General features: G+C 54.6%; 8 protein-coding genes across 8 annotated transcripts; 3 read left to right on the top strand and 5 right to left on the bottom strand.

The window, feature by feature from the left end:
- Positions 1-434: 434 nt before the first annotated feature.
- C8A04DRAFT_34579 (GDP-mannose transporter) lies at positions 435-1845 on the bottom strand (the record flags this gene model as incomplete). The annotated part of the gene is made up of 4 exons (XM_062782877.1): positions 435-874; positions 930-1307; positions 1370-1460; positions 1570-1845. The coding sequence occupies 4 exons, from the start codon at positions 1843-1845 to the stop codon at positions 435-437; spliced, it is 1185 nt and encodes a 394-aa protein (XP_062640404.1).
- A 1328-nt stretch (positions 1846-3173) lies between these two features.
- Positions 3174-4484, bottom strand: C8A04DRAFT_25228 (uncharacterized protein; the record flags this gene model as incomplete). Its single annotated transcript, XM_062779484.1, has 2 exons — positions 3174-4286; positions 4356-4484. The coding sequence occupies 2 exons, from the start codon at positions 4482-4484 to the stop codon at positions 3174-3176; spliced, it is 1242 nt and encodes a 413-aa protein (XP_062640403.1).
- A 2195-nt stretch (positions 4485-6679) lies between these two features.
- Positions 6680-7876, bottom strand: C8A04DRAFT_34577 (uncharacterized protein; the record flags this gene model as incomplete). Its single annotated transcript, XM_062782876.1, has 3 exons — positions 6680-6851; positions 6894-7188; positions 7219-7876. 3 exons carry the CDS (start codon positions 7874-7876, stop codon positions 6680-6682), a joined length of 1125 nt encoding a protein of 374 aa, XP_062640402.1.
- Positions 7877-8414: 538 nt separating this feature from the next.
- C8A04DRAFT_34576 (uncharacterized protein) lies at positions 8415-10602 on the top strand (the record flags this gene model as incomplete). The annotated part of the gene is made up of 4 exons (XM_062782875.1): positions 8415-8739; positions 8811-8947; positions 9048-10139; positions 10204-10602. 4 exons carry the CDS (start codon positions 8415-8417, stop codon positions 10600-10602), a joined length of 1953 nt encoding a protein of 650 aa, XP_062640401.1.
- Positions 10603-11208: 606 nt separating this feature from the next.
- Positions 11209-11963, top strand: C8A04DRAFT_25225 (Acireductone dioxygenase ARD family; the record flags this gene model as incomplete). Its single annotated transcript, XM_062779483.1, has 3 exons — positions 11209-11238; positions 11366-11746; positions 11844-11963. The coding sequence occupies 3 exons, from the start codon at positions 11209-11211 to the stop codon at positions 11961-11963; spliced, it is 531 nt and encodes a 176-aa protein (XP_062640400.1).
- A 421-nt stretch (positions 11964-12384) lies between these two features.
- On the bottom strand, positions 12385-13313 carry C8A04DRAFT_25224 (Der1-like family-domain-containing protein; the record flags this gene model as incomplete). Its single annotated transcript, XM_062779482.1, has 3 exons — positions 12385-12473; positions 12538-13006; positions 13131-13313. 3 exons carry the CDS (start codon positions 13311-13313, stop codon positions 12385-12387), a joined length of 741 nt encoding a protein of 246 aa, XP_062640399.1.
- Positions 13314-14267: 954 nt separating this feature from the next.
- Positions 14268-14927, top strand: C8A04DRAFT_25223 (histone H3-like protein; the record flags this gene model as incomplete). Its single annotated transcript, XM_062779481.1, has 3 exons — positions 14268-14388; positions 14467-14591; positions 14706-14927. The coding sequence occupies 3 exons, from the start codon at positions 14268-14270 to the stop codon at positions 14925-14927; spliced, it is 468 nt and encodes a 155-aa protein (XP_062640398.1).
- Positions 14928-19212: 4285 nt separating this feature from the next.
- C8A04DRAFT_34572 (uncharacterized protein) lies at positions 19213-21708 on the bottom strand (the record flags this gene model as incomplete). Its single annotated transcript, XM_062782874.1, has 1 exon — positions 19213-21708. The coding sequence occupies one exon, from the start codon at positions 21706-21708 to the stop codon at positions 19213-19215; it is 2496 nt and encodes an 831-aa protein (XP_062640397.1).
- Positions 21709-23676: the final 1968 nt, after the last annotated feature.

Below are 23676 nucleotides of genomic sequence, written 5' to 3'. Positions count from 1 at the left end.
GCGCGCGTTTATGTCTTTTTAAAAGTAAAAAAAGTAAAAAGAAAAAAGGGAAGGAGAAAAAGTAGAAGAGAAGAAAAAGGAAGCCAATAATCCCCCCTTTTTGTCTCCCAGTACTGCGTGCCAGAGCTTCTATGTTTGAAAGGTAGATCGTTGACTATAATGGTGTAAAAGGTAAAACCGGCTCGGAGAGGGAGTCAATAAAAAGTGATTTACAAGAAGAGGGGCGGGGAAGCGTTGTGAATCGGGCTGTAGCAAATATGTTTGGCCGCCGCTTCGGAGCACTCGGGCGTCTGTCTGTGAGTCTCCCTAGGGTTGGTTGGGTGCGGGATACTGAATCGCAGGGGGGGGGGGGGTTTGCCGTCGGGACTCCGTCGAAGTAGCGAATATCGATGCAAGAGGCCTGGAAGCTAGACGCGGACACGGACACGTTCCGCTCAAGAGTTGGCGTCCCGGTTGCTCTGTGCGCTGGCGCTCATCGTGGGCTTGTTGCTGGTGGGCAGGATGCCGGCCTCCTGGGCCTTTTGGCGGACCTTGGCCCAGGCGAAGACGAGACCGCTGACGAAGCCGATGAAGATGGCGCTGACACTGCCGAAAGTGATGGGCGCGTCGAAGAAGATGAGCCCGCTGACGGCGATCGGGAGCTTGTTGAGGGCGCCGACCATCGAGTAAGTCGTCGACGAGGTCACGCGGATACACCAGGCCGAGCAGTATGAGATGAAGATGGCGGCCAGACCCGAGTAGATCATGCCAATCATCAGCTTGTTGCGGGTCTCCTCGGGGAAGTTGCGGGCCAGGTTTTCGGACGACCAGTCCTCGACCAAAAGGGAGCAGACGACGAGCACGGGAACGGTGAGGAGGTTGTTGTAGAACATGGCTAAAAAAAAGGTCAGCAAAAATATCCTTTCCAAGCTAGAGCAACACAAGCATACAGTCGTAGTCCTTGAAGTTCATCTTCTTGATGACCTTGCGCATGCCGAGAATGTACGACGAGGTACAGACGACGTTCATGCCCATCCACGCATATCCAGTGTTCAAGGTCGCAAGGGCAGCCGAAGTCTCAGCAGAGTGGGCGCCATCGATAGCGGCCTGGATATCAGCCCACGCAGCGACCACAGAGCTCAGCACCATCAGGCCGAACGAGAGAAGCGCGAGCGGGGTCACACTACCGCCGAACCAGAGGACCTCGCCGTAAGCGATCACAATGATGGTCAAGTTCTTGAAGATCGTGTATACCGGGACCGAGAGGTACTGGAGCGCCTTGGCGCCGGTGTAAATCATGCCGACGAGGAGGAGAGAAACGGGGAACCCTGAAGACAAAATCTTGTCAGTCAAACTTGTCGAGTCCTTCACAGTAATTGGTAACACGCACATCTCTTGGCTTTGGTCGAGTCAAATGGCGCCAGGTTCTTCAAGAGCCCGGTGTGCTTGCAAAGGAGAATCGCAGTAGTGCAAACAAGCGACTAGACACAGTCAGTAACCTATTGTTCATGGTTGTTTGTCCCTTTCTCCCCCTATCCCTCTATTATCTTATCCCTCTACCCCCCTTCAAGATAAAAAGGGACTACCCACCTGAACAGCAAGATAGAAGAAATTCAAGTTCCACGCCGACCCGGACACGACGTATTTGTTCACAACCGTCATGCTGATAGACGACAGGCAGTAGGCCAAGATAGACGCGAGCGGGCTGTTGGTGATCTTGTCGATCGAAACCGGGGGTTGGCTACCGCCACGAGAGCGAGATGGTATGGGAGAACTCCGGCCGAGGAAGGGGTCTTTCTCGGCCGCGAACTCGTTACCGCCATCCACGGCCCGCATCTCGATATCTTCGTTCTTTTTGTTGGACATGGTGGTTTATCGGTGTGTAGTTCGATTCCGGCTTTCGGTGTACAACTGATAAAAACCCGGCAGAAACAAGATAAACGAGCGACGAGTGTGCAGCCACCAAATCAAGCGGTGCGGCAGAGGTAAGCGTCTGCTCTATCTCTCCAGAAACGGGAGTCTCGTGTGACCTGCTCGCAGAGGAACAGATGGACCGACGAGGTTATCCGTTCCTTAGCACAAGCGCGGCGGGGGGAGGATAAACTAGCGATCGGGATGTGGCGCAAGCGGGCGCAGCGGCTCGTGTTTGCGTGGGAGAGCGCAAAGCGAAATAACCAACGAAACCCAACTCAGGAACTCTCTTGTCGCCCGATATAAAGCGAACAAAGAAAGTAGGGTGGGATATTATCGTGGCGGTCGAGACGGTCGGACGGGGCGAGAACGCGTGTCGGGGGCGGAGTTGAAGAGACGGGACGAGGAGTGGAAATCTTGGTAAATTGGCCAAAGAAACTCGAAACCAGTGCTCCATGGCCCTCCCCTGGCTGGCCCCCGGCTCCCCTGAATTCGGCTTGGCCCTGGTATGTGGGGCGGTCTGGGTGGGTCTGTCACGGGAAAATGCTTGTTTGCATTCTAGAATCTTTTAATCGGGACGCCGCTCCCCCGTTAAGTTGTTCGATCAACACTTACGGGATAGAGAGACTACAGATAACAGAATCCCAGAATGACAGTGGTCGCGCTCTAATAAAGCCCCATATATCAAGCTCGTCCCCCAGTAAACGAGCCTTCAAAACTTAAACACGGTGAAAGGTCACAGCGGCGTGTTCACCAATGGATTAAACAACTCAGCCAGTCGGGCCATTGGGTCATGGCAAGACCATTGTAGTGTCTGGAAAGGCGAGGTTGGGCGAAAGCAATGCCATCCAAGCAATGCTAGTCGTCCGATGGAGAGGACGGCAAGAGAAGGGGATGCCAAACCGCTCTCACAACTTGCACCATTTTCACATAGTCCATCCCATTGTCGACCACGTTAACCGCATTGCCAATCACATTATCGCCTGTGTTTCAATTTCTCTCATTTTCCATCACACTGACCACGATGTTGTCGACTGATCTTGATGAATCGTGGGTTTACATTTCTTTATTTATTTTCAAGGCACTAACCGAAATAGAGTGATCTTAGATGATCAATCGTAAATTACTTGCGGTCGAGTGGTAGGTCAAGTGGCAGTAACTAGGGCCGTCTTAGACGTCGGTATTTTCACTATCAAAATATTTATACCACAGTATCAAGATGGATGAGCCTCATCAGATAACATGATCCAATCCTGACGGCGACCAAGAAACTCCGGTCAAACTCACCTTCCAGGCGTTGTCTCCATTACCACAATCTCCCCGCCTTCATTAGCATCAGAAGTGACCCCCTCCATAGCATCGTCATTTTCCCGCCTTTTTTCTTTCTCACCATCTCCATCAGCCTCTCCCTCTCCCTCTCCCATAACCTCGTCCTTTTCCTCTTCTTCTTCACCACCACCATCGTCCTTTTCCTCCGCACCCCCCTGATCTTCCCTACCACTCTTCTCATCGCGCTCTGCCTTCTCCCCCTTATCATCACCGCCGGGCGCATCCGGAGCGGCCGGGTAATTCAGGTGCTTCCAATCCTCCAACTCCTCCGTAACCGACCGCAACCGGTCACGGATACTCTCAATAGCATAACTCCCCAGCAGCAAGCGTAGCGGCGGGTACGAGCAGTGGCCCAGCTGCCAGACCAACTCGGCACACTTGACAGCGCTGGTCGGCTGCCGGTCACCAAGCCACTGTACCATCCGCTTCGCATGCAGCGCGGGCGAGGTTGCGTGCGAATACGCCTCGCTCGCCGGCTTGATCAGAAAATGGCCCCAGGTCGGCAGCGGGTTGGTCTTGGAGTCCGGTTCATCGCGGCGCACCAGCCCGGGCTCCACCAGCGTCGCGCGGATGTTAAACACGTCCACTTCATACAACATCGCCTCGATCAAACCCTCAACCGCGTACTTGGTTGCGCAATAGGGGCCCAAACCCGGCACGCCCAGCGCGCCGGAGGTGGAGCTGAAGATTAGGTAGCGGCCGCCGTTTTGCTGACGGAAGTAGGGCAGACTGGCCTGCACGATATGCAGGGTGCCCATGAAGTTGGTTTCGAACTGGTTGCGCACGTCGTGCTCGTCCTGGTCCTCGCACGCGCCGATCACGCCGTACCCGGAGCAATTGGCGATGCAGTCGATGCGGCCGAAGCGGTCGAGCGTGTGCTCGATGACGCGTGCGACGGAGGCGCTGTCGCGCACGTCGCAGAGCTGGCCGAGGCAGGTGTCGCTGTTGAGTGAGGCGATGGCTTCGGGGCTGGTCTCGAGGACCCGCCCGACTGTGGTAACGGAATCGCCGTGGGCGAGGGCGCACTTGACGAGGGAACGGCCCATGTGGCCGGTGCCTCCGAATACCTAGATAATATATGACAGTTAGCAAATGTGGTCTTGGGGGGTAGTCACAAGAGAGAGAGAGCGACGAACAATCCAGACCAGCGGCTTGACGGACGCTCCCGGTTGTGGAGGGTCGCAGCTCGCTGGGAGCTGAAGCTTCATCCGAGACGCATCGGGCGTAGCGGTAGATGCCGCTTCTTGAGTTTCTCGTGAATCCATCGTGGGTCGTTATCTCCAACGGTGGAGTATCATCTCAAGCATGGGGGGATGAATGAGTATGTGCGTGTAGCCGATGAGGTGTTGTCTCGATTTAACCCTTCCGGGGGGATATTCTCTGCTCATTAGCCGGAGTGCAGCGCATTGATGATTTAACCATCCAACATCACAGGGGGCGAATATTGGTCATGATATGATGGTTCGCCTCATTATACTAGGTGATTGAGGCGGATTGCACAAAAGCGGGTGTGTCTTGTGGTTGTTGAGGTTGGTTGTGGAGGGGTCGAGCGGGGGGACACCAAGCATACAGGTAGGTAACTTTAGCAGGGATCTGATGGATTCTCCGCAATATCGACCACCAGTCATGATACCTTAGTGTGCTAGGAGGCAACTACAAATGAGCTTAGAATGTTCACAGGATGCTGGTTTACTGTTTTTTTTTTTTTTTTCGTTCTTCCTACATCGGAATATTAGATGTGCCTACTGTGCCGTTTTGGGAAAAAATTCCTTGTTTTGCAGTCCTGAATGCCAAATCTGGCTCGCCTTCACCGTTTATCCTCCCTCCCACCAGATTATAACCTCAACTACCTACACATTGCAAATCTTACCAGTGACAGCCACCGACATGGTGATGTCAGGCAGTTACCCTACATTGAAGTGCCCTAAATAAACTCAGTGGATTCGATTATGTTGTCATCCACACCGAACATCGACCGATGGAGGATCCATAAATCGAAGTCCATCGCGTCAACTCGCTCCTTATCACACATGTACCTCCGTCCGACTTTCACAATTCGTAATTCCTGAGACAGTTCGCGAAAAAGGCATTGCCGGTACTGTTTCTCATCGTTCTGGAATCCTTCTTCCCCGACAAACTTCTGGACAGCGTAGCGAACCGGAACTAGCTTTCCGGGCGGCAGGCTCTTGATATGTTCCATCAGCTTACTCAACTCTCTCAACCTCGCTAGATCGTGGGCCATGGCGAGCTTTTGCACTCGTATCTTTTTTTTTTTTCCTCATTGTCGCCCTCTATATCTTCTGTCATTCGTTCCTCTTCCCCTAGTTTTTCATAACATCCCTCGCAGAATGAAGTAACGATTAGCTCGTAGTGTCGGCGTAACATCAGGACGTTTAACGCCGTAACTTGACGCACAGCAGGTTTGACCCTGCAGACCCCGCAGAGAGGGTTCCTTCCGTGTTCCATGCATTCGATACAAGTGCAAGGTCTGCCATAGTCGCAGTTGCGCTCATATACCACTGTGCTGGCGTGGAATGATCTGACAGTGGCGCTGGGCCTAGTCGGGACGGGGCACGTCCTGGCTCTCTGAGATACCGATAGAGTACCTAAGGTAGCCAAGCTCCTGATGGGCAAGGCCGATATCTCGTCTCGTCCTCGCAGTGGCAGTTGAAATGCTCCAAGCCTTGTAATGGCTGTGTGGCACATTCCAACGCCCCTCTTGAGTAGGAAGTAAGCCATCGTAAACTCGGGAGGTTGCCCGAAAGAAGGTCGTTGTGGTAAAGTGCTTGAGGGTGGCGATCAGCCGCTTTTTGGAATGCTGAGAGATGGCAGCTCGAAGTCAAGTACTCCTCGATTTGGTATCGTGCCTAATGCGATCTGGAGTGTTAGAACGACGCGACTCTACAAGAAATCGAACGGAAGAGAGAACAGCGGCCCCGGGTTAACCAAGAACCGAGTTAATTCGGGTAAGGGGGACATACGTGAAGGACACTGATTACCGTTGCGTTGCAGATTTAATCGATCGCGATAGAAGTGTGAAGAACGAAGAAAATGATTACCGTGGTAAACGGCGTTTGTGATGGTCGAAACTAGAAACAACCTAAGAAGGCAAGATCAAAATACCACCCAAGTTCCACTCCGGGATTCGGGGCCAATGCTATTTCCCTAGAATTGGCAAGTACGGCAACACAGATTCTAACCTAAGTAGCAGGGTTAGAGAGGGAAACAACCTAAGGTACGACAGCACTTAGCTACGATTCCGTGGCCGTGTTCCTCTATACTTAACCCACTTAGTCGAGGCGAGTACTTCTGTCCACCGCTACGTTCACACAACGTCCAGCATCAAAGGATCCCAATTCTGAGACTGGTCATTACTTCCGGCCTCCATCTTAGCCCTCGATCTTTCCCCAGTACTCTATATACTTGTGATAAAAGAGTGCCGAAAGTCTCACAGGTAAAACTAACCTAGCTTAGCTTTTGCTTCTCTTCTCTTCTCCATCTCTTCAATAACATCATCCTCTAGTTGCTCAGCATCAGCCCGCGAGAGCTCGGGGAATGCTCCCCCCTCTGTGTCGCATTTCCAGCCCACATACGGATGCTCGTCCCGGGACAACCGCAGCATCTCCCTAAACCTCTTTCGAATATTGGCGGGGACGTTCATGCCCTCTCATAACCTCCGCTGCTGCGACTCAAAGATAAGCTCCATGGCTCGCAAGAGGGCAACCTGCGACGGAGATGCAGGAACGGTGTCCTTCATTCGTTCTTTGAGTAGCAAGTAGAACGAAAGATGTTGATTACCGCCGCTTAGATACGTATCTTGTAGGCTCAGCTGATACGATGGAGGGTAGAAGCCAGCAAGTTCCCAGTCGATGATGGCGACAAGCTTGTATTTCATATCTCCGCCGGGGCCTTCACTGGACTGGAGGATTAGATTGCGAGGCGTAAGATCGTTGTGGCAGAATACCGCTTCTTTCGGCTATTGCTCCATGTCTGCATCACTGACTGTGGTTGAGCCAATATCTTCAAAACTGGACTCGATTACAAGTCCCTTTGGATTCTCGAGTGGTTGAATGGCGTAGAAAGGCTTCTTCAACTTCCGCCTCTCCTCGATAGCAGACAGCAAAGCGGGCCCATCGTTCAAAAGTCCCGTTGAGAGCCCCCCGATAACCGCCTTCTCAAGAACCTCGTCACCTCCTTCACCAAGTACCCGACGCAGAATCGTTTGGACTTTGGCGTCAGACAGTCGCACAGAATGCAGCTTCGACAAAGCCTCGACAACTTCGGCGGTGACAGATATCCGGTCCTCGCCAGTCATTTTATCCCAAGCTTCCTGCAAGGTGATTCCTTCAACAAACTCCATAACACAAAACTCGAATTCCCTCCCTTGTTCGTTGCTTGCGCTGCCGACTTGGAGAGTCTCGAGGACAAGGCCGGGAATGTAGGTGGCAGCGATTTCTTGCATGGGGGTAGACTCGCCATTTCGGGCCTCTAACCGAACTATGCATGAATGTTGACCGTTTTTGAGGGGATTTGGGAAGATGGCGGTGAATATGCACTTGTCCCAGGTTTGGAGGATGATTGATGTTGAAGAGGGCTGGTTGTTGGCGAAGATATGCTGGAGTAGGTTCTCGTCCGGAACCACGTCGCGGTCGGCCATTGTATGGGACGAGGTTGGTGGTGATGGGGTATGACGGTGATGTTCGGTGGTGCGGGATGGCAATGAACCTTAGCAAGGGATATGTTTGTTTGTGGGGGTGGTCAGGCTCTTCATGTTGTTGGTTCTTGTCGTTGGTTCACAGCATGTCGTTGGTTTGACGGAACGCCGGTATGTACCTAGGTACCTAGTAAAATAACGTTATTAGACCGGAATCTCCAGATTCGTGCGGTACAAAGGCGAGTATGAACTAGAAGATGAGATTCAATCGTTACTGAGTGCCTCGGATTGAAAGCGAGTAGTTGCTATGGGAACTTCCTAAACGGGCAAAATGAAGAACACGCCGAAACAAGCGCCAACAACTTCTGGAATGGGCCTGAGAGTCACCAATGAGTCACGAGCACTGCCTCCTCACGTCTTAGTGGCTTCGTCGGTTCACTTCTTTTATAAAACTCACTGAACCTCCATCGAACATCTCCCAATTCTTATTTCGGCACCCAATTGAACATTTGTAGGTTAATTGAGTCACCCACAGCCCAACATGACCTCCACAACAACCCTCAAGGGCGACCGTTTCGACCGCCAGCTCTTCGAATCCGTCCTGAAGCGCCGTTTCTTCTTTACCGAGGCCTTTGAGATCTATCGACTCTCTCCAAACTTCAAAGGCGACAATCGCGGCCTTTTTGACTATGGCCCTCCCGGCTGTGCCCTGCAGGCCAACATCGTGGACACTTGGAGAAAGCATTTTGTGCTTGAAGAAAACATGCTGGAGGTGGATTGTACGGTGATCACCCCGGAAACTGTGCTTCAAACGAGTGGCCATGTAGATAAATTTGCCGATTGGATGTGCAAAGATCCTATAAAGGGTAGACTGATTATTTCATTGCCTTTGAAAGACTTCTTTAGGAGGGACCTGGCGTTTTAATATGAAGTCTAGGTGACTATCTAAGGGCGGACCATCTCGTCGAAAACGTTCTCCAGGCGAGGCTAGCTCGAGGTACTCGTGGCCTTGTGAAAGATTCACCCAAATTGGACCAGACCACAATTGATAAGTACAACGACATATTAGCCAAGGTGAGGCTCGTTAGGCCCCTTGAATTCCTGACTTTACCGTCTAGTCATGTACCACAAGGGTAAAAAGGTTGGGGCTGTAACTCAAAGAATCCTCTTCCAGATTGACAGCTACGACGGCGACGGCCTCACCGATCTCATCCAACGCCACGATATCCGAAACCCCGAAAACAACAACCTGGTCCTCCCACCTGTCCCCTTCAACCTCATGTTCCGCTCCACCATCGGCCCCAGCGCTGCCGCCCCCGTCTATCTACGCCCCGAAACCGCCCAGGGCCAATTCCTCAACTTCAAGAAACTGCTCGACTACAACCAGGGCGCCATGCCCTTCGCCTCAGCCAGCATCGGCAAGTCGTACCGCAACGAGATCTCCCCCCGGACTGGTCTGCTGCGCGTACGCGAGTTCGTCCTCGCCGAGATTGAGCACTATGTCGATCCCAAGAAGAAGCAGCACCCTCGCTTTGGCGAGGTCAGCACCTTGGAGCTACCGCTGCTGGACCGGGACACCCAGTTATCCGGCCAGACCACGCCGCGGACCGTGTCGATAGCGGATGCGGTTGCGGCGAAGACCATCGACAACGAAACGCTGGGTTACTTCCTCGGTAGGATCTTTCTGTTCCTTCTCCGGCTCGGCGCGGACCGGTCCAAGATCCGGTTCCGGCAGCATTTGGCCAACGAGATCGCGCACTACGCGACTGACTGTTGGGACGCCGAACTACTCACCAGTTACGGCTGGATCGAGTGTGTGGGTTGTGCTGATCGAAGCGCGTACGACTTGACGGTGCACTCGGCGTATACCGGCACGCCACTGGTCGTCAAGGGGACGCTAACTGAGCCGATTACGGTTGAGAAATGGGAGGGTGTCCTCGACAAGAAGCGTCTGGGCCCTTTGTTCAAGAAGGATTTCAAGACGATTGAGTCGGCGCTCTATGCTCTAGACCAGCTGGCGTTGGAGCAACTGGCTGCCAAATTAGAGGAGACAGGCTCAGTAACCCTCAAGACCCCGCCCTTGTCGGATCACTCCACGAGCGTCCAGCTTTCCAACGAGTTGCTCTCCATCTCCAAAATCACCCGCCTCCAAACCACACACGAGTACACCCCTAACGTGATCGAACCATCCTTCGGTATCGGCCGCATCCTCTACTGTCTCTTAGAACACGTCTACTGGAACCGTCCCGACGACCCCGCAAGAGCCGTAAGTAATCCCCTTTTTTTCTTTTCCCCCATACCCACATAGTATACTCACACACTCCCCCTAGGTCCTCTCCCTCCCCTCCCCCCTCGCCCCAACCAAAGTCCTCATCGCCCCCCTCTCCACACACCCCCCCCTCCTCCACCTCGCCCAGCAACTCTCCGCCCGCCTCCGCCGTCTCGGCATCGCCAACGTCATCGACGCGTCCAGCGCGTCCATCGGCAAACGGTATGCGCGTAACGACGAGCTTGGCACGCTGTTGGGTGTTACGGTTGACTTTGAGTCGTTGCGTGATGGGTCGGTTACGCTGAGGGAGAGAGATGGGATGGTGCAGGTAAGGGGGACGGAGGAGGAGGTTGTGAGGGTTATTAGGGGGTTGTTGGTGGAGGGTGGTGAGGGGGAGCGGGGTGGTGAGACGTGGGAGGGGGTGGTAAGGAGGCTGGGGGTTTTTGGTTCGAAGGAGTAGGATTTGCTGTATATTTGGGTGAAGAAAGGGGGATTTTAGGGTGAAATTGGGGAACTCATACCTTGGTGGTCCCGTTTAGGGGTATCACGTGACATCACTTACACCGGCAATTCCTTGGCGTCGTCATCCCTGTTCCCGGTCTCTCCCCGGGCCGGAATGGCGCAATTCACCAGACAGTTTTGTCGATGACCCGGAACAGACGGATCCAACAAACCTCGAAATCTCACCTTTTTGCCCTCGGTTTCCGCTGATCTCGGGGATAACGTTAACAACGGTGGGGCTTTGCATGAGGGACGCCTTGAATTTCGAGCTCTTTGCCCAATACGCTCCTGGCTGTATGACTTTGCAGGGTGACCGTGCCACGGCTGAGTAACCCAATTGGGGGATCTTGCTGCGCTGGAAGTGAGCATGGTTAGGCAGCTGGCTTGCTGGAGAAGAGGCTCGCAGGGGTGCCACGGGATGTGTGAAAGTGCCCCTCACCACCAGATTTAAGCTGTGAGCCCCGCCCTGGTTTGCTTCATCTCAAATGTGATTAAACCTCAACTCACAACCCCCAAACTCCAAAACCCTCAACTCATATCAACGTTGAAAACTTGATTTGCCAAAATGAAGGCCTACTTTTACGACAACCTCCCGGTAAGTTTTACGGACCTGTTGAAATCTTGACCCATAAAGTAAAAGAACCGCGACGACGGAATAAGAAAATATAAAGCTCGCTCGCGGGCAACCGACCCCTGACAAACCGAGTCTAACCCATCCCCAGGGCGACCAACGTCTCCCCCACGACGCCACCAGCGCCTCCTCCCCGCTCTCCGAATCCGACCTCTCCTCACTCGGCGTGCTCTACTTCCACATCTCCTCCATCGCAGGCGTCGACGCCCTGGCCGCGGAGCGCGGGTACAAGAACCGCGACGAGATCACAGTCTCCCCGGAGCGCATGGGCGACATCTACGAGGCCAAAGTGAAGTCCTTCTTTGACGAGCACCTGCACGAGGACGAGGAGATCCGCTATGTGCGCGACGGGAGGGGTTACTTTGACGTGCGTGATAAGGGGGATCGGTGGGTGCGCATTGCGCTGGAGAAGGACGATTTGATTATTTTGCCGGCGGGCATTTATCATCGGTTTACGACTGATGAGGATAACGTGAGTTTCTTCTTTTTCTTTTCTTCTTCTTTAGTTTCCCTTGGTTATCTGGTACACTTGGTCACCGGAGGGTTAGCTAACACGGCCACTCGCTCAGTACATCCAGGCCATGCGCCTCTTCAAGGAGGAACCTAAGTGGACGCCTCTGAACCGGTCTGGGGAGTTGGACGCAAACCCTTTCCGCCAGGAGTACGTGTCGCAGTTCTTGGCCGCCTAGATGAATGAATGGATGAGTGATATGTTGCGAAGTGAGCGTTTATCAAGTTTTCAGGGGTGGATCTTTCAGTTCGAAAATTCGAAGCGTTATTTAGATCGATACTTTCTAAGCCTGTCTAGCTCGTTTTGCAGACTGTTTGCTGCCTGCATCTGCTCGATTGTTTCGCTCGCTTGTGCTCTTTGTCCCTCCTATGCAGCTGCTCCTCCTTTCCCGCGGATGCCTTGATTCTCATTTGGATCATCTCTTCCCTTTCAAGTCAAAACCAAAACGCCCATGTTGTATGCAAGACCCCCAAATGCGCCGTGTACTGTTTGCCCATCCTTCAACGCCGAGCACCCAGCACTGAAGTTGTCATCAAAGAAAAACCCGCCTGCTTCGCCAAGTGCTGAACCATCGTACATCGCATCTCTTCCCCAATCATTTACCGTACCTCTGGTGGTGGGAATTCAGCCCCAGCCATGGCGATCTCGTTATTGATGCCGTTGGCTGTCTCCTCGCGGGGTCGTCCTTCTGCAATGGCGAGTTAGCCTTGAGCTCAATCACATAAACACCTAACCTGAAGGGACTAACTCACCAAACAACCGGCGCCAAAACATGGGCGGATCCAGCGGTCGGGACCCCCCATGCAGCGGTGGGTACACATCATTAAAAAAGTACCACACATGTCCAATAATGACCCCCATAAGCTCATCCTTGGGCACGGTGCCATGCAGCACAAAGCTAATCCCCATCAGCACCCACGGCAGGTAGGGCGCGCGGAAGACAAGCAGCCCCAAGAAGCTCATCAACGTGTCCGGGTTGCGGCGCGACCAGATGTACACCATCGTAGAGGACAGCGGGTGGCCGAGGAAGGGCATCGAGACGAACGGGGAGAGGAGCAGGAGGCTGGTCATGGCGTAGACGAGTAGCCAGGAGAAGTAGGCGGGCGACCGGCCCGAGGACTCTTCGAGCAGCCGGGCGTAGCGCTGGAGGAAATATACGTGGAAGAGGAGGTCGATGGAGATGGGGCCGAAGTAGAGGAAGGTCGTGAGGAGACGCCAGTACTGCCGGGGTTATATGATTTAGCTCTTTGTTCCCTCTTCTCTAATGCGGCCGGCTTGTGTAGTTGTGTGACGCCTGCGGCAGTCGGAGCTGTCGGGCTAACGGGAATTTAGAGCCAAAACTCACCTCTGACTTCTGGAATACTGTTCGGTAGCTGTAGAAGAGCTGGAACGGCGTAACAAGCTGGCACTGCACTAGTCCACTCGTCAGGACCGTCGCCGTTGTCCACCAGCGCGTACAGAACGGCATCTCCCAAAACCACGTCTCGAGCGGGAACCCTCCTTCGCCGCCTCCCATTATTTGGTCCATGGTGGCGCCGTGGTCGCTACTTTTGATGTCGGGGGGTTGAACTTGTTACTTTGGGTTCGATGCGGTCCGGGATGCCGGCGCTGTGCGATACAGCCCAGTTCGGGGAGCTAAATCAACCGCAGGCGATGTGCAGCAGGGTGGGAGAACTCCCAGGTTGCAGGGTGCAGTGAGCAGTTGGAAATTTGTAGTTTAAGGGTGTTGGAGCTCTTTGAGCGGCGGGGAGCATTTGCGCCAGAGTTAACTGGGGAAGCAACAGTTTGCTGAAGCTTTGTTGGTGGGGTGTGGGCGCGCAGATGGAATGCGGCGATGGGTGAGGTGTCCTTTCTCCCCTGCCGTATCGTTTATCAGCGATGGATGTTAGCGAGCCGAGACAGGGCGGCGAGTTCGGCAAGCCATCCAGGGCCCGCCCGATGACGCCAGTTAAGGCACTTAGCCACATATGCAACTAAGCGATTTACCCGAATTTTGAGGAACAGCTTGTTCCTCAATGCACTAACATGTGGCTGGTGCACTTTTTGTCCCTTGCCCAGCCACCCCATTAAAACCCCTGCCAGTTCTTAACGCGTCTCGCGAGCTCAGATTGCCTGACCCGCGTCTGCGGGTCTCCCAAGGGAGAGAAGCTCAAGAGCTTCCCCAACCTCCCCAATTGAGAGCAATTTCTCTCCCACTTTCTGCCAACTATCGAGTTAAACTTTGTGTTGAAACCAAGTGCTCTCTTACCAGCATTCTTTCCCCGATACCAGCATTCTGCGATACCGCATCTCTCCTTCGCCAATTCAATTTGCGCCGCTTTCATTGCTAGGACGTGGCTAAGCTATCGTCGACGTCGCAAAGCTACACAACCTCAGGTCTTTGGTCGATTTTCGCCGGATAACCGACTCACCAGCGCCATTCGTCCGACTGCGCTAATTGCGCCCGCAAAATTCTTGAAACCAGTACCCCAATCCAACCACAATGCCGACCAAGTCCAAGACCAAGCAACGAGCCTCCGGCGCGGCAGCGGCTTCACCCCGCGGTCGGCCATCAGCAGTGGCCGCAGCTTCGGCAAAGCGGCAAAGGAAAAGTGATGTACAACGTATGTGGTGGCTCCTTTCGCTTCGTTTCGTCCCACCTTGAGTCCTGTCCGAAGTTCACTTGTTGACCCCCCCAATAGCAGGCGACCCAATCCCGCAAACCAAGAAGCGCCGCTACCGCCCCGGCACCCTCGCCCTAAAGGAAATCCGCCGCTACCAAGCCAACACCGACCTCCTCATGTCCAAGCTCCCCTTCGCCCGTTTGGTACGTTCATTCATCCCTACCTAGTCCCGGCCCCCCGGTCCCTCTCTACCCCTCCTTGACCGACGGTCCCACGCCTCCCCTAAACAACCCCCACTAACAACGACTCCCTTCTAGGTCCGTGAAATCGCCCTCCAGTACCAGCCAGAGCGCGAAGAACTACGATGGCAATCGCAAGCGATTCTCGCGTTACAGGAGTCGGCCGAGGCATTCCTGGTGCATCTGTTTGAGGATACCAACCTGTGTGCGATCCACGCCAAGCGGGTGACGATTATGCAGAAGGACATCCAGCTTGCCCGGAGGATACGCGGGCTCTGGGGCGCTGCGGCGTGGGTGTAGCGCTGATGTTTTTTTCTTTCACCATGTCTTTTTTCTTCTATTCTTTTTTAGGGGACTGCCGGGTTCAAATCTTGTTTTCAAGCGTCTTTGCTTGGCGGCCTGGGTTGGGGGCTTCTTTGCTTCGGGGTATACGCATAGGTAATCACTGCGGTGAGCAGTGTGTTTCTTTCTTTTCGGTGGCTGTGGTCGAGTTTGCTTGACTTCTGGTGGAAACAGTCCTCGGTGGAGGGCAGAGGACGGGATGCCCGTGGTCGACATCATCGGTTCAGCATCAGGACGCCCCCACGGGCGCGCATGTGTGGAAAGGACACAGGAAAGGTGTCAGTGTTCAAATGGTGGCGGCGTCCAACGGCGTTTGGGGAGGCTCAGGAGACGGCTGTGGGTCAGCTGTCCTATGCCGCTACATATACCGGGATTTGCGTTTTGGTCGGCGTAGGAAGGCGTCTGGTTTGGCTTTGGTTATTTACGGTCCATGGCCGGTGTATCGATGGTCGGTGTACAAGTATAATTGACTCCATTTGAGCGTTGTCTATGAGTTTCTTGGTGTCACGGTTGAGATAGTGTGTGAGATTCATGGGCGCAACTCCTGGTTCGACCGGACAGTTCGAACCATGGTCCCTCTTTTGGAGATGTTACGTAGTGGTCAGTTGCGCCCACTCCTATCACACTCAGTGATAGTGACAGTATCGAACGTGTTCCTCACGAAGGTCCTCAGGCTCCAACTATCTCGCTAAAAAATCCATCTCCTTCCTTCCCTCCCGTCGAGACTATCTATAATTAGGTCCAACGACCCAGCTCCCAACCCGCCTGCCAATGGGGCTACAAACCGACCACGCCGGTGGTGAGTTTGGCTCAGGCGTCGCATCATTCAATTCCCTGACGGGGACGGGGTTAAGTCTTGAGCGTCGAAAAGTTGGCAGGCACCCGCCCTCATTGCACGACTGTGAGGAAAGAGGGCATAGGTTCGAACCGAACGCGAAGCAAAAGTTCCCGGCTGACATACTTAAGGCCTTGGGACTTTTCGTAACCATCAGATTTACCTCTACTGGCCGGTATAACAGTAGGGCTGGGTGGTGAGCTTTTGCTATTTTGGTCCTTTTTTTCTGTGACTTCTTTTGGTGATAGTTTTTTTCGACGAGCACCCAAGATCACTAATGTTTCTTCCGTTGGAGTTTTTGTTTTTGGCGTTTCCCACATCGACTTTCACTCTATTTTTGGTGGTTTTCAGACATGATGGTTCTCCATGATGGTTCTCCATCAACTAAAAAAACATTGAACAAAGCAAAGTCGAGCGGCAATCCAACCATAGACATCCCAACCTCCACGCGAGACTTTCTCAAAGCTTCTGTTATTATCCCCAGCCGGTTAACCAAACGGAGATCCAACAAGCCCAGGAAGAAAAACGGATAAGTTCCCGTCGCTAGGGCGCATATCCATAACGGACCCATAGCTAATAGACGCGGTTCCGAAAGGCGAAAATGCTTTACCATCCATCCTCCACGGGGCCTCCCCTTTTCTTTTCCGATCGATTCTACATCGTAAAGTCCTGTCAAACCCATCCGAATCGAGTAACACCTCCAAAAAACTTAGCTTCCGACCTGTCTTTCCTTTCCCGGGACCGAAAATCCACTAACGTTAGTCAACCCCCATTCTCAGACATCAGCCTCGCTAGTCGTCGAGAAAACTCGCCACCAACACACCGAGAGCGAGCCCAACCCGGGACTGCCGAAGACCCGAGACAGCACATCCGCTGTGGACCCATTTTTAGTGTAAAACGAAAGATCGGGAAGAAGAAGAAGAAAAGAAGAGCGGGAGAAGATTCCAAAACGATGGTAACCCCCGGGCCCCATGGCATTTTTGAACACACCCCCCCCCCCCTTTGAACAAGACACCGAGACTACTGCAGCGCTAACGCACTTCCGCAGCTTGACCAGGTTGAGCATCGGAGACCTCAGATGACGCATGAGAACTTGCCCCCCGTCGAGGACAACGCCAATAACAAGATTCATAAGCAACAACTAGGCCCGTCGGGCCCAAGCACGCCGAAGAAACGAGTCGGAGTGCCCATCAACAAACGAAACCCAGCCCCCTGAAGGAAGAAGTTTCCCCCCAACGACCTTGTCCAAACACACCAAGAACCAAGAGCCAATCAGTACCTGGGCGTAAAAACAACAATCTGACGCGGGTCACACGAGCCACTAAAGGGGCCCGACCAGCCGGCAGCTGGCCGCATGATATGCGGCCGCCCCCCCTTAACAGCCGTCCGTCCACAAGTACCGTACATTACGTACCGACAGAACGGAGAAAGGCCGAGAAATACACTGCATGATAAAGCAAAGAGACTGGGCTGTGCTGGGCTGCAGGAGCGTTACAGCGTTTTGGAGATGAGATGGGTCGATCGGGAGATGGACGACTCCCACGCTGACACGAAAGAACACAGTCTACACTACGATCTACTCCGATGTTTTGAACTCAGGGATGAGAGGTACTGCCTCTCTATACACCTACTGACTGACTAGATGTATGTGGTGTACTTTGTACGGTACCACACATAGAACACACATCTTGATCCGGAAACTTGGACCTTCAAGTCCGGACTCCTTATTTTCCAGGCCGGATTCCGTGAATCTATCCTAGCGAGGAGGCCTCAAGAAAAATACAATGATAATGGAAAACTAGCCATCGTCTATTCTCTATTCATACAGATATCCATCCGCAGCTACCTGCCTGTAAGCAGAGACACATCTCTCCCAGCCGAGCCGCATGCATACACCCACATCCGCCCGCCCATACCTCCTCCATACATAACCTCTCCCCATTTGTAGGTGCATCTGACGCTGCATATGCACAACACAACAACACTACCTACCTTGCTTTTCCCCCAACAGCCCAGCCAGTCACCTCATCACAGAATGGCACAACTGAACGCGAGCAAACGGAGTCAAAAAAAAAAAAAAGAGGGGACCCGTGTGTGTAGTCGGAGGAAGCAGATCAACAGCAGTGGCCTCGCCGTCCCCATCCCGGATTTCCATTTCTACCCTGTATACCTAAAACCTAAACCCCCTAACCAAACACCCAACCCCCAACCCGGAGACTTGGACCTGTCCACAGTCTAGGTCAAGCCTAACCGAACCAAAACCCCAGCCGATTTATGTAATAGTTTCCTTTAAATTTTTTGTTTCTCACTTTCTCACTCTCCGTGTCCCTTCTATATTTCCGGGGTCATGGTAGTCTCCCCAAACCGCCTCGTGACCCGCAACCTTTGGTTCCCATCATTCAATCATGTCCATCATCTCATCATTCCCCGGAAGCTCAGGCCTCACAACACACAAAAAAACACAACCTCTCACCACCCACCCGCTCGAGCGCTGCTCAATTCTCCCCACTTCCAATCCAGATCAATCGAGCCATTCGGCATCGGCCGGTCGGAGACGAGAGAAAAAATCGCAGTCGACGAGCGGGCGAGCGGGAGGAGCTTGATCAGGCGTCGGGCCAAGTACCACAAAATCATCCATCCGTCCATACACCAACCAACCAACCAACCCCCAACCGCCTAGGCCATGCTGCTGCCGCTGTTGTATCGAAGCTTCCCACCAAACTCGCTCTTGACAAAAAAATGGACAAATAACGACGCCGGTACTCGTCCAGTGTGACGGGCAATGCATCGTCACCCGCCCCGATGCGACCCGGCCGAGACAAGAAACAGTATAAGACACGAAATGGAAGAAACAAAAAAAGGAAACGACAACGTCCGAGGGTGAGTGGGTTGTTTTATCAGACGAACCCAGTACAAATGTGCCACAATCCTGGTTCCGGTTGGGCGAGGGAAGATCAAGCTAGGAAAGGACAGTGATTTGGTATCGGTCGAGGGCCCGAGTGAAAACCAGAGGCGCCTGAAAACAGGGAAGGAAATGTGAGGTGGTGATTTGACACAGAATGACTACAAGTCGATCCTGGAGAAGGGATGAAAAGGAAAAGTAGGAAAGAGAAAGAGCCAGATAAGAGGTTTTGTTTTGCGCCACCAGCCTTTAGTGCGTGCCTGCACCAAAAATCCATCCCAGGTCTATAGTTTGATCCCCATTTTCGCTGACAGATGCTAATCAAGACAACGACAGGAGGTTTTAGGACAGGAAACGAGAAGTTTGTGGAGACAGAGCTTGTGATGCTCTGATGTCGTTGGGGGGGTTTTATTCACCGCCCAGTGGTAAGTGTGGTGCCATGTTGCGTATTTTAGGTGAGTGTGTCGTTACAATTGTCGGGGATGTTGACAACATTGAACACGTATTTAGATACGGTTGCCGCTAAGCTGGACTTGCGGGAATAGCGCGTACTGGTTGGATGGGGGTGGAGTGCTCAGGCTCGTGGTCCTCGCCCGCCCGCGGCGGGTCAGGATCGATGGCCTGGCCTTGGCCGGGTGAGGCTCGTCCACGCCCATCATCAGCAAGTTGGACTCGCTGCCGCGTGTCTTGAAGCGAGGGCGGCGGGCAAACGGCCGGCTAGGTGCCACGACCTCGGGGAGCGTGGCCAAGGCGCTCTGGGCCTCAACCTTGCTGGGCATCTCGAGGGATGGGAATCGCTGCAATGGCTCGGGTGCCGGAGGGCAGGTCTCCATCTCAAGCGAGGATACACTCGCCGTCATGCGAGTGTAGTCGGTGGAAGAGGAGGCGGTCGAGTTGTGCTTGTCGAACGCGGAGGTGCTGCTCTCGGCGGTGCCGGTCGTCGAAGCGCTAGTGCGGTACTGAAGGACGAGGGCTGAGGGATCCATGTTCAGCTCGGGTTCGTCGGAAGGACGGAATGCAAACTCGGAGGCTTCTTGCCTTTCCGCCTCGCAGGCGAGCATCTGCTGCTGAAAGTCCGGGGGGATCAGGAGAGATGGCGACAGCGTGAAACCGTGCGACTCCTTGAAGCTCGACGCATCCGATGACTTCCGGATGTGGAGGAGGTTCTTAGAGTCGAGTCTGGGCAAGGAAAAGTTGGAGGCCTTTGGGTTCGTGACGACGGTCGGCGTGATCGCTTCTTGCCCTGTGGCCAGCGAAAGCTGACTCGCGGGACTCAGAGCCGGCACGTCAAACTGCGCCGGTGTTAGCATTGCCGGCGATGCGCTGCACGAATCGGCCCCTCGACCTTGGTGGTCAACGGGCGTGGCCGTTTCGCCGTCCCTGCACGTCTCAAGCGACGGGCGGCTCCATTCATAATCGCAGTCCGCCTCGGCTTCGTGGTCGTAGCAGTAGTCGATGTCGTCCTCCCAATCCGCCCGAGGCAATAAATCGCCATTTTCATCCAACGACTCTCGGAGCGCGCGTTGCGCAGCAAACATGTCGAAGCGGGCAACCGTGTCGGAAGCGTCGCTAGGCCGGCGGGCCGAGTCGCCATTCTGGAGCGATGCGAGCGCTCTCAGCATGGGAACTGACTGGCTGCCGCGGAGAGAAGAGTTGCTCGCAACGCTCGCGCGGGACTTCTTCACGGCCGGCGTACTTTCGTCTTCCTCGGGCACGTTGGGCAGCGTAAACTCGGAAGCGGTGCTGCTGGGACAAGGCAACGGCCAGTTTGCGTCATCTTGAGAGCCAATACTGGTAGAATGACCGTGCTCGTGGATCACGTCCATATCTGACATGAACCCGTACGATGTCGCAGGCGGACTCCCCGCGTCGGCGTACGACGGCTGACTGCGGAAGCACGCACTCGTCACTGGCCGGTCTACCGAATCAAATCGCTCGTGGCGGTTAAGAATCCGGCTGAGGCCGCGGGCTGACCCGCCCGGCGCGGACCGTTCCACTGGCGATCTTGGAGGCCGCGGCGGAGGAATGTTCATGCTGAGCTGATCTTGGGATTGAGAGCGGCTGAGAATCCGACGGGATGTCGACGTCTTTCGCACCACCGACGAGGTCCGGGTGAGAGACGTGGTTTTGCGAAGTTCGACGGTTGCAGCTGCTTCCGCATCCTCCTCGTCCAGTGGCAGCGAATCAGTCGAGAAGTCGGCAAAGTGCATGTCATCGGCACCCGGATCCGCTGACACTGTTCCATTTTCACGGCTGACGATGTGAGACTCTGGAACCTGGTCCTTTTGCGTGTGGGCTACGTGCTGGAAGTTGTATGGCATGGAAATGTTGAGTTTCCGTTGCGCGTCGGAAGCCGCATCCTGCTTGCTGCGACGAATGCCAGAAAAGAGCGCTGGGATAGTGGAATCCCGGCTTGGGGCCGAAGTCTGCGCAGCGGGCAGCGCTGGGTCAACGGCATCGGTTGAGTACATCGAGCTCGACGAGCTTTGCGCGCTGCTCTCGCGCCTCCCCTTCCCCCGTCGCGCAAAAAGCTTCTTGCCAAAGATCTGCACGCTTTCCGGTCGTTCTCGAGAAGGCATGCTGCTGGAGGTTGACCGCCCTGAGGACTTCCTAGACAGCGTCCTGCTGTCGAGTGGATGCTCCCACGATGGTCGATCGGCAGATGTCAGTGATCGCAGAGACGATGAACCCGACGAACTGGTCTGATTGCTGAGATGTTTGTCCCGGAAAGAACCTTGCCTCATCTGCTGGCTCAGTTCTCGAAGACACTCAGGAGATGGGGGGCCATCAACGGCGGGGTCCAAAAGCCGGTCGATCGAGTTTGCGTCGTGTGGCACAACATCGGATGACGTGACAGGCCTGACGGGGGGCGGCGCGGTGTCCTTGTGTGGGCTATGGAGGCCAAGAAGCCTCGACGTTTTCGACGCGACCTTGGAGCTCTTTGGCCGCGATTCCCGTTCCACCCGATACACAGGCATCCCAGAGGCGGCGTAGAAATTCATGGTTGACGGCTGTGAGTAAGCTTTCCCTCCCTATCTCTCTCTCGCTCTTTCTCTTTCCTCCGTCCCTCAGTCGTTGGCGGTGGGCGTTGTGGCCCAGTATCCTCCCACGTAGGCTGGCCGAGCTGCCGGGGTTTGCCGTCCCGGGAGTGTGGATGAGGGCATCCGCGGCAGGGCCGGAACGGGCGACGGCACAGAGTGATGCTGGTGGTGGTAAAAGGAGTGGCGGCAGGAGTAACTGCGACGGCGGCGGCGCGTGATATTGATTGTGATGGTGGGGGGGCTCAGACGGGATGCGGCGCGCGCGTTGAATTTCCGAATCAATGCGAAGCACGCGGTCGTCAGCGAAAAACCGGGAACTGGGCGGCGAGGTGTCTGTCCCGGAGAACGGATAGTAGGGCAGGTCTTGAGAGCAAGAATCTCGCTGGGTTTGTGGGGGACGGGGACGACGGGCCCCTGGGTTCCCATATATTGCCCCAGAGTGATTCTGCGTGTGTTCCGGGCGACTCACTCACACGCTGGGAGCTCGGGCCAACGGCCTGGCACCGACGATGCCCCCGGTAAGGTCCGGGTGCTAGGATACCGTGGCTTTCTCTTCCTTGCAGCAAGGGGGGGTCGCGGTCGAAGAAAAGTCTGTGGAACCTTGAGCGGGGTGTGCGCGTTGCTCGCAAGGGTCTCGATACCTGCACCCCCGCTAGCAGCTTTGGGCCGTGGCTTGGCAGAAGTGTCTGACGGAACCAGGTCGACCCAGGAGGCTGACGTTAGCGTGTCTGTCCAGGGCAGAAAACGGTTTGCCGCCGTTGAATCCTCCGTGACGACGACCCCCTTCTCCTTGCCCCGCACCGAGAAATCCACGGACCCGAAGCGTCTCGCTCTTGTGAATGCTCGGCTTTTTCATTCTCTCTGGGTTGTCCTTGCGAGCTGCTGCTAGTTGTGCGCGATTCTTCATGGAGCGCATTGTGCACCTGACACGCCGCACGAAACTCGATGTTTGTCCGTCTCCCCGTCTTGCCAGAGTCGAGGACAGTGAGACGCCGCTCAATCCAGGAAAGCGACATCTCGCTTCTGGGGAACACGGAAGCAGAAACAATGATGTGCGTCCAACCCAGTTGAGAACAGAATTGAATGCGGGTGGGAACGGACCGGAAATTATCTCAAGGTTGCACTGCAAAGCCAATATAATACCCGCAGCAATGCCATCCGAGTCAGGTCCCAACCAACGTCACCGAGGCCGACGAGGGTTGCCGCCAAACCGAGAGTGTGAGCAGCAGGACCAACACTCAACCGAAAAATATCCAGCTCCCAGCCCAGCCAGCACACAGCGTCGTCCACCGGCGAACATTTACACGGCGGCCGGGAGAGAGGTAGACGAAACCCCCCGTTCTCATGTCACACCAAATCAGGGGCACCGAGGACAAGCGCCTACTATGTAGTTTTCGCAGCAGGTAGCCGTCAGTCGGTGTATCATTCGCGGTGTGGCCCGCGCTACGAGGTGTTCGATGGTGCTTCCAGACGTCCCAAAGGTCCCAGGCATGCTGTTGCATGCTGTTCGGCTCTGCGACTCCAACCTCACACCCTTCGTACGTACTCTACACAGGAAAGACAGGAAAGGTAGGTTCCCGTCTCGAGCCCAGGTTGTATTACACTGCGAGAGGTTTAGCCTTCCCGGACTTGATTCGCTCTTGTTTGCCGACTCCGTGCAGGTATCGCATGCCGGTAACTCTCTGTCGGCCGCATAAATCATTGCAAGTCGAAAAAGGGACACGGCGGCGTGCCTCGTTGATCGGCGATGATAGACGCGCGACTCACATGATGGCCGAAGGGAGAGATGGCAAGTCGGCCTCGGGTCGTCCACGGGCAGATGCGGATTGTGGACTGTGTCGGGTGCCGGTGGGTGTGAGGGTCCATTTGCTTGTGCGTGTGCTTCCTTGTACGTACTCGTGAGTTGTTTATGCGTGTGATCCGAGTCGG

Source organism: Dichotomopilus funicola, assembly GCF_033296635.1.
Source record: "Dichotomopilus funicola strain CBS 141.50 unplaced genomic scaffold C8A04scaffold_5, whole genome shotgun sequence".
NCBI lineage: Eukaryota > Fungi > Ascomycota > Sordariomycetes > Sordariales > Chaetomiaceae > Dichotomopilus > Dichotomopilus funicola.
The sequence above is the reverse complement of the archived record's forward strand: the minus strand, read 5'-3'. Positions and strand labels throughout refer to the sequence as shown.